The sequence below is a fragment of the Mytilus californianus genome, unplaced genomic scaffold (assembly GCF_021869535.1).
Source record: "Mytilus californianus isolate M0D057914Y unplaced genomic scaffold, xbMytCali1.0.p SCAF_3, whole genome shotgun sequence".
NCBI lineage: Eukaryota > Metazoa > Mollusca > Bivalvia > Mytilida > Mytilidae > Mytilus > Mytilus californianus.
The window spans coordinates 53,892,864-53,906,994 of NW_026262679.1; the positions used below are offsets into that span (position 1 = coordinate 53,892,864).

Sequence of the window (14,131 nt, forward strand, 5' to 3'; positions counted from 1 at the left end):
TATGACTTTCCTTTTCATAGTAAATGTAAAGATGTACATATCTTAAATACAAACCTTCAAAAAGATATAAACATCATAGAAAACTGGCATGCTGAAAATTAGATGAAGTTAAACCCCATAAAATGTAAATCAATGATTATTGGATCTAGATAGAGGATTTGTTCTACTGGGGTTGAAATAGTGTCTATATTTCAGGTGAAATATATTAAACACTAAATTGTGGAAAACTTCTTGGTTTATATATTGACAATAATTTAAATTGGATTGAATAAATAAATAAGATGTCTTATTTTATGTTAAATAGAACTAAGTCATTGCAAAATATACGAAAGATTTAACCTATACATATATGTATCATTTTTATTTATACCTATTTACTCATAGTTATATACTTTCTAACTCTCTTTTTCTACACTTTCTTGTGACTTATCGAATTAGATTTATCACTGGATTTGTACTTACATGAGCAACATGATGGGTGCCCCATGTGGAGCAGGATCTGCTTAATCTTCCAGGGCACCTAAGTTCAACCCCTGTTTTTGGTGGGGTTCGTGTTTTGTATACTGTTGTTTGTCTATTGGTCCTTTTCTATTTTTGCCATGGCTTTGTCAGTTTGTATGAGTTTGAACGTCCCTTTGGCATTAACCGCCTCTCTTTTTCTTCACCTTATTTGGATATGATGACTTTTCATTTGCTATGTTAGTAATGAACCAATCAGTCTATACTATCATTCTACTTGGTAGGTGACTGAATGTGGAAGCATTTTTTGTTTTAGATCTTGAACAAGGAAGTATAATCAATCTAGAAACTATTGGAATTTCATACACTGGAATGGCAACAATTTTTTTTTTATCCTGGAAGTGTAATGAATCTTAGAAGCTATTAGAATTTCATACATTTAATGGAAGCCATTAAGTTCTTTATGGTTTTTATTTATTGCTTTATTATTTGTATTATTACTTTTTATATGGTTTTTCAATTTATCTGTCCAATTTGTCAATTAGATGAGAATTACTGAACATTGCTGTCTTATATAATAACATTACTGTTTTATCTCAGAAAATAATGTTCGTCAATCATGTTCAGGATGTAGAAACTTTTTTAAGTCTATGTAGGCATTTATGTACTGTAGATTTACTATGTTGCATAACCTTGGCAAGTCTATTTTTTAGGTTAAAAGGCACATATTCAATCTGCAGCTACATTTAAGTTTAGAAATCTTATAAACTTTTGAATAGGAGCTAAAATCCTTATAAAGTTTTAAAAGATCTTGTGTATTAGTATCTTGTGATGGCATGATCTTTATAGTGCTGCTGTAATGAAATGATGAACTGTTTTCACTAATATAAGAAAAAGAAAAAAAAACACATTCCAATTATGAAGAATGTTTTATAATAAGACTGCAGTCAATTTCTGCAATTATAGTGGCTTCAAAAACACATGATACAGTTTACTTTTTCCAATTTGTAAGTTCAAAAAGGAGGAAGTACGATATAAATTCTTGAATTGGCAGAGATAAATGATGTCAGTTAATGTACTACATTAAAACCTGCTATTTTTGTTTATAAAATTCCTTTTCATAGATTATACAGCCTTAAATCACAATAAGTTCAGTGGAATGGAAAAATTCACAATATATTAGCTGACTGATTTAAAATCTCTTTGAAATGATATATAGAGAAATTATTAATAAACCTAAAAATATATCTATATGCTGATAATCTAATACTTTGAGAAATGGTTGTTGTTGGTTATATTTTAACTGATCCGCATTTTTTTCTATTTTCCGTTTTTTAAATCAAAATTGGCATGTATGTAATGAAAAAGTTAGTAAGCTATTCAACAGAAAATTTTGGTTATTAATTGGGAGTAGTAATTATAGTAGGATGACAGGCCTTCAGATCCATGCCATTCCATACAATAGCTGAAGTACAGTGCAACCAATCCTTTTTATATTTTAGTATGTTGCTTCTCATGACAAAATGGAGGTCAAGTTTGAATTTGACTATTTTCAATTATGCTGTTCAGGAGTAAGGGCCCTTGATTGCTTTAACAATGCCACTAATGAATTAAACAAAGACTTGGTTTACTGTCGTTATAAGATCATAAAAATTTGCAGCCATATAATGGTATGGCGATGTCGTCATCTTTTTTGTTCTATGACATTTGGTTTCCAGACAATAACTTGAGTATAAGTGTATGGAACTCTTTGAAATTGTACCACAAGGTTCCATACCACAAAATGAAGGTATGGATTGATCTTGAGGGTTATAACCTTATATTTTGGGAATTAGGGGCCAAAAAGGGGCCAACTACCAGCATTTTTCTTGTTTCAGGACAATAACTTGTGTATAAGTGCATGGATCTCTATGAAATTGAAACACTATGTTCCATATCACAAAAAGAAGGTTTGGATTGATTTTGGGGGTTATGACCCAAACCATTTAGGAATTAGTGGTCAAAAAGGGGCCAAAAACAAGGATTTTCAGGTTTCCAGACAATAACGAGTATAAGTCTATGGATCTCAAGGTTGGAAGGTTGTGATTGATTTTGGGGGTTAAAGCCCTAACTGTTTAGGAATAAGGGGCCAAAAACAATACTTTTCTCAGACTTTGTATAAGTTGTTTATTTTTTGACCAATTTGAAAGGGGTTGAACTCAAAGTCTTGAATTCTTGGGGTTCCTTAATATGCTGAATCTAACCGTGTATATAGATTTTGGATTTTTGAGCCCCATTTTAAATTGGTCTGCTTTGAGGTCCAAAGTGTGCAAATTTAAACTTTGTTGGATTTCATCAAAAATTGAATATATGGGGTTCTTTGATATGCTGAATCTAACTGCATATTCAGAATTTTGATTTTGGGCCTGGTTTTCAAATTGGTCCACATTAAGGTCCAAAGGGTCCAACATTAAACTTTTAAAAATAAGAAGATGTGGTATGATTGCCAGTGAGACAACTTAGTTTGTTTTAACAAAAATTGAATTCTTGGGGTTCTTTGATATGCTGAATCTAACTATGTATTTAGATTTTTAATTTTGGGCCTAGTTTTCAAGTTGGTCTAAATTGGGGTCCAAAATTAAAGTTTATTTGATTTCAACAAAAATTGAATATATGGAGTTCTTTGATATGCTGAATCTAACTGTGTATTTTGGATTTTGGACCTGTTATCAAATTGGACCACATTGAGGTCCAAAGGGTCACACATTAAACTTTGTTTGATTTCATCAGAAATTGAATTCATGGGGTTCTTTGATATGCTGAATCTAACCATGTATATAGATTTTAGATTTTGGACATTGGACCATAATAGGTAAATGTCCAGTTTTAAATTTTTAAGTTCTTAGGCCACATTCATTTTGTGTCAGAAATCTATGCTGTGTCAAATATTTAATCACAATCCAAATTCAGAACTGTATAAAGCTGGAATGTTGTGTCTATACTTGCCCCAACTGTTCAATGATCGACCTCTGTGGTCGTATCAAGCTGCCTCCTGCGGAGCATTTTATTTTGTAGATGTCCTTTTTGTACAAAATTATAACCATGGTATCTTCGATAAGCTTTTTTTTCAGCATACTGTTACTCAATTTTGTTTTCTGTAAAAAGATTGAGGTGCATGATATGGCATACATAAATTTGAATTATTATATTTTTTTTTAAATTCCAGACCAGTTGTGGTGGAGAAAATATGTGATCTGTTTTCATTGGTTCCAGACCATGCAGTTGACACACCAGAATATCAGGTATGTCTTTTGTTATAGTTGATATACCAATATGTCAGCTGTATCGCTTATGTCAGAACTTGCAGTTAACTCACCAGGAATTTTTTCATTTAGCTGATACATATAGATTCTACCACTGCATTGAGTGTGATATGATATTTCTCCACTTTAGGTGTAATACCACCAAATCATAATATGTCACATCCGGTTTCATACAAAAAAGGGTCACAAAAAATATTCTGTTGAATTTGACAGCTGTAGGAAGTTAACCCTGCATTTCATTGCAGAAAAAAATTTCTGAGTCATATATCTTGGGTGTTTCAAGCACTTTTTTTATTTGGTGTTTCTATAAAATATTCTGGAAACTTGAGGTTACATGGTTACTAAAGCTTATGAACAGGAAAAAAAGTGGTGAAAATTTGATTGGTTAACTTCCAGTGATGGTTATCTTATATGCAATGAAATGTTATGTGAAATTTTGTCTGTAGTACTAGATAGGATAAAACTTTACTCATATCAAGTATTTCTTTATTTGAAACAAAGATAAATTCTGCACAATTTTTTGAAAATAAACAATTTAACAAAGACTAATAGGGGAAAATCAATGGTGGTATTTTACTCCTCCAGAAATATAGTATTGCTTGAGATTTGGTGGTAGAATCTGTTTCTCTAATGATTTTTAGATGATATGCAGACAAACTTTAATCCTTCTTTTCCAATGATCTGCAAAAAGATTTGTTCTTTCTATATAAAGTCATTCTATTTGCACAAGAATTTTCTGAATCTTCGGTAATGTTTCCATAAATGTAAGACTTGTTTGAAATTAAATAATTAATTGATAATTACATCTTTGCTTCATTTTATATATTTATAGCAAAAGTTGTTTTTATAAACATTCAAAAGTAAAATTGTCTTTACTTTCAGAAATTTGTATTTGACACAGTAAGAAACCTGTGGTTGCTGTCTACAAGTCTGTACGATAATGTATCCCAGGCTGCCTTCCAGGCATTATCCATGTTCCCTGCTGATCTGTTTAAAATGTCCCATCTTCCTCAAACAGTAAGTATAGAATTAATATTTAATATTTTACACAAATGTCTTTTGGATGAAAAGTTTTTGAGGCAGCCTTTTAATTTTGGAATAAAGCTGATGAATTTATGCACAGAAAAAAGTTATGGGTCCTCGTGGCTGATTGGTCTAGGTAGTTCATTTACAGTGATCATTAGCCTGTCAACTCTGAGGTTATTAGTTCAAACTCTGCTTGTGGCGAGGTGTATTTGACTTTGATCTTAATTGAAAAGGATTGCCAGTTTTCCTGCCAATGTCAGTGGTTCTCTCAGGATACTCTGCCTTAATTGTTCCACCATTAAAAAATGGTTGCCGTGATATAGCCAAGGTTGCCGAAAGGCACATTTAAACACCAACAAACAAACAAACCATAAAAGTGCTGTTCCTTTGCTTATTGTGTGTTTTTTTTTTTTTTTTTTTTTTTTTGCTGTGCATGTACTGATTTTGTGTCGTGGATGGATACCCCATATCCTTTGTTTTTCTATCAGAAAGCTAGGTTTTCGGTATCTTTTTGTAAGCCATTTTATTCTGACTTAGTATTAAACCATAATCAAATGTTTGATATGCTTAATATCTTGAATTTGTTTTAACAGCTGATAGAAGACTTTATAGATCAGGCAAAGATAATATCAGCACAAGGGGAGACAACTCTAACTGTGGATGATGTTTGGCCTAACATTCCAGCCTTACTCTATGTCAGATTATTGAAGCATATTAGAAAAGGAAGTCATAAAGGTAATAACTTTTATTTACAGTATGGTAGTGATTTTCTGAATTGACTTTAAACTTTACCATAACAAGAGCGAAACATAATCAATGTGACTGTTGATTCATTTATTTTTGTTTGACCTTAGTTTTTGTGGAATTAGACTTTATGGGTACTTGATTTTATGGTATTTACTATTATAATACTATAACAATTAAATCCATGAAAATTATTTCTTGGTGTATTATAATTCAACCTTAGTATTGAATGCATTATAATTCAAGGTTCAGCAATATATACCAATTAAATCCATGAAAATTAGTTCTCCATGAATTATAATTTAACCTCAGTATAAAAATGTGAAAGAACTTTAAAGCAGGAGCGTATCCAGGATTTAAGGTTAAAGGGACATGACTTTAATAAATTTAGCGAGAGTAGTGAGTTTGAATTTTTTTGAAAATATTTTTAAAGCCAAAAAAAAAATTTTTTGAAATTTTTAGATGGATGTGCACATGGTGGACCAATCTTATGTACCTTTGTAAATTTATTCATAATACAAGTGATATATTTCTTAGATTATGCCTTCAAAGGACTTTAATATGTATTTTTAATTACTAGTCTGACTGTACTCTCAATTAATTTGGTCAATAGATTTGACCTAAGGAAACCCTGTGCTCAATCTACATATATCAAACCATGTCTGAAGTGGTCTTATTTATGAAGTTTGAAGCTATCTAAATGTAAATTGAATGGATTAGAATATGGATAAAGACATGATTTGCATTGGAAAAAGATTGATTAAAAGCATGTTACAGAATTCTTTGTTATAATTATTTCCTCCTTACAGACAAAACAATTTATAATATTATCAGTTGTAATGCTTTATTAAAATTAAAAATAAGTAACCTTCATATTTATAGTCTGGAAAAGGACTGGTAACCTTAATTTATACAACTGTACGATATTGCTACGTAAGCATGAATTTATGATGTTTGCCGCTCATCAGGGTAAAAATTATCCTCAATGTCTTAAAATCTTTCTGGCTTCTTCATAGACTGTGCATTAATAAATTTTGCCCAGTATCATTTCAAAATCACTTCTAGTAAAAAATATTTAAATTCTTGTTATTTATAGAATATAGCAAAAAATTCATACAGTTAAATGAAACTTTTTTCAAAACATTTCATGTGAAAAATCCGGAGACATCTTTTGCTGCCCAAATTTTCTAATTTTTCACATGCTTAATCTCAAAAACAAGCTCACAGACTTTAAGTTTATTTTTCCATTATTTTGATGTTTTTAAGAATTGAATGTTTCTTATTGTAATTTTATTGGGGTGTAAAAGCGTTGACCAAAGCACATTTTTTATGGCACTTCATACTAAAAATGTCTGCATGATGCTTTTACACCCCTATACAATTACAAAAAGAAGCATTGAATTCTTATAATTACTTTATTACATTTTTATGCTACAGCCATAAAATAAAGTATGCTACAGCTATGAAATAAATTATCAGAACAAATTTTTCGATTGTTTTCATATGCATTGTTGTGAAGTAGTCACAGGCAGCATGTTGAATTTTATTGGGAAATAAAATCTAACTTTGGCTTTTTCAGCCAATCAAAAGGACATATTCTTATGAAACATAGATGTAATGTAATCATTAAACATTAAACTGTATCCAATGAAAAAGACTTCATTTTATAGGAATATGTTGTTATAAAAGAATTGTAATTGCTGACATCCATAAGCACTTTAATTTCTTTGGTGAGATTTAATCAGATGTCCAATTTTTGAAATTCCTGAAACACATGCATCATGTGACATATAGTATTGCAGTCATCCACCCAAATAATTAATTGGATTATGTAAACATCCTTAAGCAGTATTTCTCTTCTTGGTGAGATTTATGCAGCTGTTCAATTTTAGGAATTTCCGCATAAAAATATTTTTGTATGTAGTACCCGGAAGTTTTACGTCCTTGTCCATTGAACTTTGGTGAATAGTCGTCTCATCAGCATTCAAACCACATCTCCTTAGTTTTACTTCCTTGTCCATTGGACTTTGGTGAATAGTTGTCTCATCGGCATTCAAACCACATCTCCTTAGTTTTACTTCCTTGTCCATTGGACTTTGGTGAATAGTTGTCTCATCGGCATTCAAACCACATCTCCTTAGTTTTATGATTAAGGTTCATAGATTGGAATTAATGTAGACAAGCAAACAATTGGTTTTTGTCTAGCAAGTTACAAAAGTCATGGCAGCAAGACTTGTAGGGATGATGTTTCTCTTGTCAGTGTCTGCTGTGTTAACAATTGTTAAATTTGTGATTAGGTCAAATAGGCGAGACATATATCCGCGAATTAACTTTTTATTTCGTACTTGAAGGCAAATAAATGTGTAGAAGTATGATAGCTATTTCAGTGCACAGATCAGTACACATATTTCTAGAATAATTTTCATGAGATAAGATATCGTCCAAAAGTTTCTGAAACAAAATGCCTTGTGAAATATAGTAGCATCAATACCAGAAACTGGCACAAATACTAAATAGCAAAAATTGCTTAAGATTGACCTTTGTTTGAGGGAGTAAAACCGTAGTTATAGTACAATTACTTGTATATTTAATTCCTTACCTGAAAATAAAGTTGTTGTAGTTGGAATCATGCCAGTATCTGATGATTAGCTACTTAACAGATGGTTCTTTATGGTACTGACAGTCCACAAGCAGTAGCCTTATTCAATGGAAAAATATTACTAGTAATTAATACCAAAATTCCCTGCTTTGACTTTCGACGATTTCGTCAATTGACCACTTTTTTATAAGTAAAAGGTTTAAAATATAACAATAAAATGGTTTTCAGAAATCAACTGAACTCTTGAGGTGTCAATGCAATACCTAGAAAAAAAGCAAGCACATATAATTTATATTTGGCTTAAAGGAAATGCTATACAGAAAATATAAATACATGAATGACTTATCTGTATAATATTTTTTTTTTAAATGTCATAGTGTAATATATATCATAAAGTTATCAAACAAATGAATATTTTCATCTCTCAAATAGGCTATGAAGCATTTCTTACATCAATGGTTGCTAAGGAAGTAGAAAAGTTACCAAGGGGGATTTACCACTCATCACTACGGCGACAGGGAGCAGCATCCAATCAGGGTAAAGCTGTTGGATCTATCCCATCATTCCTCTTGTCTCAGTACCAGAAGACAAAACAGCCTGGATTACGACCTGGATTAGCTGCTGGATTACTGTTTAGTTATGATCCACCAGTAGAAGTTGGGAGAGATGGTAGGCCGAGAAGACATTACATCATGTCCCATAGTAAATCCTTTCAGCAAATGTTTACAACACTTATGCATGAGGTAACATATAAATTTCTCATATGGTTTTCTGTGTCTTGAATTATTTCTTCACTTTAGATGGTTGAAGCATTAATTTACGTATTAACCAATAATTTTCATTCAAATGGTTGATTCTATTGTTATTTTAAAAAGTAATTCCCTCTCAAACTCTATGTAAAAGTCATTCAAACTTTTATTCATTTGTAAGTGAAATTGCTTTGAGGTATGGGTTTTGCTCATTGTAAAGGCAGTACAGTGACCTATAGTTGCTAACCGTCTATGTCATTTGGTCTCTTTTGGAGAGGTGTCTCAGCAGCAATCATACCACATCTTATTTTCATTTGGTCCAGTTTACACAACAATAAAACAGAAAAAAAATGTGCTTAATCCTATAATAACATTGTCTTCCTTACATTAAAGATTCAGTGGGTAACAAAAGGTTATTTACATCTTGACTATAAGATTGGAGGGTAACAATAGGGTTGTTTGTTACCTGTGGAAATCAATGTTGGAAAAACATCCCTCAGTCACATGACTGTTTTCTTTAGGTGGATGTAAATTTGACCCCAAAAAAAACAATAATGATCTTTTTCAGTATGCAGACTTTTGAGAAATTTTAAAACTAATATGCATAAGGAGAGGTTGTTTTGGTGAACACTTAGAAGGTTTTTTCACCTTTGAGAACCAATTTTCATAATTAACATTATCACGAATCATCACATTTAACCAAGGATTTGATCCTTGATTTAACCAACCAAAGGATAAGGTGCAAAAAGGACCAAAATTGTTGATTTTGTAAATTCAGAAATTATTGTGTGCATTTATTATTGCGATTTTGCAATGACAGACCAAAATGCAAGAATGATTATTGCGATTACAGGAAAGCTGTGTACAAATGTTTGTGTCAGATTTTCAGAATGTGAGTTCTTATTATTACGATATTAATTCACCAAGTCGCATTATTTGCAATAATAAAAACCTTGCAATAATTTCTGAATTTACAGTATTTAAAACTTAAAAATGCTAGTATAAGGATCTTACAACAGCTGTAGTTATTACATTATAGCATAGTACCTGTTAAACTTTTTTGTAAAAAAAATATAGATTTTGAAAATTTTAAAATGATATTCAGAATTGCAAATACAAATGTATAGAGTGCCTGCAAGAACCAATAAACAATTTGCTACAGTCCAAGTTTTCTCTTGTAATTGGTTTTTTGGGGATTCTTGCATGATTTTGAATTTCCATTCTAGATTAAGGCATTAAAGGTTAATCTCCCGTAAATGCAGAAGATTTTATATTTTAAACAAAAAAATACATAAAAATTAGCTTGTAAAGAGTTGATTGGTCTCTTGTGCTGATGGGTATAATACACATAGCTACACATCAGCAAAATTAAATCAACTGACACCTTATGGTACATTTTAATCAGTGAACTGTTCCTCACTTTGGTAATGGAAAACAAAATCCTCTGACAACTGTACAATTTCCATGAACCTTCTGTCATAAAAAGAAAGGTTTTAATACTGCAACTTGATTTATTTTTGTAGGTATCAAGAACAAAATTCTCCAACAATCTTGCTTATTTTTATATACCCCTGAGTGGTTTTTATTTTAAAACTTTCAATAACCAAAAACCAGACATACAGACCTTAAAGTACTCTTTAATCTGAAAATTGTTCTTCCCTTTGGTTATGAAATGTAAAAAAACATCTTCTCACAAACAAAAAAATTGTACAATTTCTTTCAATCTACAGAATTGCAAAAAATATAACCATAGAGTTTTAATACTGAATCTAAAAAAATCTTTTTTCAGCGAATAGATAATTGCTTCCGTTATGCCACAAGAAAAAAATCCTCCCACAGTCAATTGTTTACTATTACAAATGACCATGAGTATTTTTTGGTTCTTTGATGATCTGAAACATGACAGACAGATATTTTTTTGTAATATGCTATTTACTGATTAAAAGTAAATTGGCAATAAAGAACTATCTTGTATTTCATTTAGATATACAATATCAAAAGCAGTTTTATATTTGTAGATCATATTATTAAATATCTATATATCATATTTTTATCATTTGATCAACATGATCAACGGTCTGTCAAGCTTTACGATTTATAACTTTTGACAATTTTGTATTTTTTCTTTTTTTGTCTAAAAATGATTTATTATGCTTTCGTTTAAAAAAAATTAAGTTTTTGAGAATTGAAATAGAAAAAAATTGTAGCTTGTTCTTGTAGCTTGTATATTTTGCTACAAAATCATTACAAAGGGGAAATTGATATGAGGATCATGCTTGCATCTTCTAAGGTATTATGTAATATTTGTAAAAAATTTGTTCAAATTTGTGTTTGTTTTTTCAATCCAAAATGCTATAATAAGTAGCCAATAGCCTGTTAGAGCAAATAAGGAAGACATTTGATGTCTTAAAACCGAATTTATCTGTAAAAAACAACTGAAACTCAATTTGCCTATTTTTTTTTTATCAAAATGAAATTGAAAAAGTAAGTGGACAAATTAAAAGAATAAGAGATAATAGCTCTTGTATCAAGGAAGTTAAAACTCAAGTTGCAAAAACAGACATAATCAAGAATTGTACTTTAAAGAAAGACTATTCAAATATTCAATACTATTTCAGTTGTTTTGGAAATGACAAGATATAATGAGAGATGTTTCGACCATTAGAAAAGATTAGAATATTTTTATTATACGATATGATTACCGGGTAGTCTGAGTTCTGAAACTATAATTTTGCTAGATAAGGCAGGAAATCCGACTTGTTTGGTTTTTTGTTTTTCTTTTTTCAACAAATAGGTTACTAAGATTTTTTCAAAAACTTCAAACAACTGTTTCAGATACTGTGAAACCTGTCTCAGAAAAATGAAATACCAAGGGAGTAAGACTCATAATTTAAAAAACAGACAAAAACCATTGGAAAAAGAAAAAATAACCAAACTTACAAACGATAGTCTGCAAACATTACATAAATACACAGAAACCTGAAGACTGAATACCAATAACACCAGCCCCACTAAATACAGGACATGAACTATCTAAAGAACCCTGCATAAAAGAGAGTCTGTGTCAATGAAATGTCTTTTAAAAAGTTTCAGAATTTTACAATAGAAAACAATTTATTGCTATTTTCTTAAATTTGGCTTCGATTCTTATGTGTGAAAGTTTTCCATCTCAAGTTACTCTACTGAGAATGTTTTTTCTCAGTCAAGTAGAATGAGAACACGAGGACGTCAAAAGCCATTGACATTAGCTAGGAAAATAGCGATAAACAGTTTATCTATTGTCTTTCAACTAGAGCAAGTTTTTCGTCTACATCTCATCTTGCGGTTTTTGCCCTTCAAGGAGATTGTAACTGAGAAATTTTCTCTAGTTTTTCAAAACCATAGATAATTTTTTTTGTCAGTCATTTTCTTCATTGATTAAAGTCATTGTAAGTTTTGTCTATTCCGGCCAATTTATTTTTCTTCACATTTTATTAAAGTCAGTCATAAAAGATGTAAAAATACTAATTTTCTTACTTGATAGATCTTGAAAAGCAGTAAAAGTTACTCAATATTATAAAATTGTAGCACAGTGATTGATATTATCTGCCTTAAATAAAAAACTATACAGTGCAGATATTAAAGCTAGCCTAACAGCCTGTATTTTTGACAGACAAAAGCATTATTCAGGATATGGAAATTTTTTTATTTTATAGTCTATTCATTACATTCTGAACTGTTTTAACAAAATCACAGAATATTGCTGTGGGGAAAATATTTCATATAGAAATGTAATGGAGTTAATCTAATTTCAGGTTCCAATCCAGCCGTCAGAATGGCACAGAACGCTTGTCATTCCACAAGGATGGACATCATTTATGGACAGGTTGTTTACAGCCATGTTAGAGGTATGAAGTTTGTAGTTTTTTCTAGCAAAAACAAGTAGTTAAATTTTATTTCCCATTGTCCAGTGGCAAATTTTTCAAGTAATCAATAGGTAGGATATGTAAAGTGGGTAAATTATTAAAGGCGGGAGATTTTGAATACCACATGAAGAAGAGGGCGTTTAGGTAGGCACATTTGTTACTGTCTAGTTACTGATACATGTCACCTACAAAGCCCTTAAAATGGTTGTTACAAAGGTCCTTATCTTGCAAAGGGTGTTGGAATATTGGCAAAAAGTAAAATAACAAAAATACCGAACTCCAAGGAAAATTCAAAATGGAAAGTCCTTTATCAAATGTCAAAATCAAAAGCTCAAAATACTCCAAAGGAATGGAAAACAACAGTCATATTTCTGACTTGGTACAGGCATTTACTTATGTAAAAAATAGTGGATTAAACCTGGTTTTATAGCTAGCTAAACCTCAAGGATTCAACATAGGTATTGTAGGGTTTTGCTGCATATTGTTACTTCCCTTATTGCCAAACGTGTGTCCCTCAGCATGGGTCTTACCAACAATGGAGGGTGACAAGACATCCTTCTCATGAATCAGTTGCCTAGAATCAAAACATTTTACAGGACAAATCAATTACAAAGTTGAAGAACATGAAAACCAAAAATTCCAAGGAAAGATGTGCCAAATCTTGCTAAGGCCATCTATACCTTGCAGTTGAAAAACAGCATGTTTCGAATGATTTTTAGTTTATCAATAGTAAATTTGAATAGTAAAATGACAGCTTCATTGATATTGATAGTCATTACAGAAGTGTTGGCTACTGAGCTGGTCATACTTTTAGGGGTTTTGCCCGTGTGATTGTAAAAAGTCATCAAGTGGGAATACTGGGGAAAATGTAAAATCAAAGAACTTTTTCACTATTTTTCACCTTGACAGTTGCTTGAAGGTCATCAGCAATGATCTGAAGTGCTTATATTTTACACGATGATCTTATATGTCAAATCAAAGATCTTTTTCACTATTCCTTACCTTGACATTTGCTTGAAGGTGGTCAACAATGATTTTAAGTGCATACATTTTACACGAAGATCTTGTATGTCATCTTTTATTTGACAGTTGATATGTGTTTTATCAGTTGTTTGGGAATTTTTTCTTAACTACCATCTCTATTTTAGGGTAGAACAGCAGAGATTGAACTTCAGTTGAAGAGAGAACATACAACTGAACATGAGGCTGAAGAAAAACAACTAGCTGCCTGGCTTTGGTAGATATTAGATCTAATGCAATTATTATCTAATGCAAAAAACTTTGCTAGGTTAAGATTGTATTATTAAAACTATAATTTGAAATTTCTTAATATGTATATTTCTATAA

At 31.0% G+C, this 14,131-nt stretch overlaps 1 protein-coding gene across 1 annotated transcript in view; it reads left to right on the forward strand.

The window, feature by feature from the left end:
* LOC127734858 (focadhesin-like) overlaps window positions 1-14,131 on the forward strand; it is a 319,452-nt gene that overhangs the window by 247,763 nt on the left and 57,558 nt on the right. The window contains exons 16-21 of the mRNA XM_052244903.1: window positions 3,665-3,740; window positions 4,644-4,778; window positions 5,381-5,522; window positions 8,563-8,873; window positions 12,674-12,766; window positions 13,933-14,021. Of these exons, the coding sequence (XP_052100863.1) occupies window positions 3,665-3,740; window positions 4,644-4,778; window positions 5,381-5,522; window positions 8,563-8,873; window positions 12,674-12,766; window positions 13,933-14,021 (846 nt within the window). The remainder of the gene's footprint in view (window positions 1-3,664; window positions 3,741-4,643; window positions 4,779-5,380; window positions 5,523-8,562; window positions 8,874-12,673; window positions 12,767-13,932; window positions 14,022-14,131) is intronic.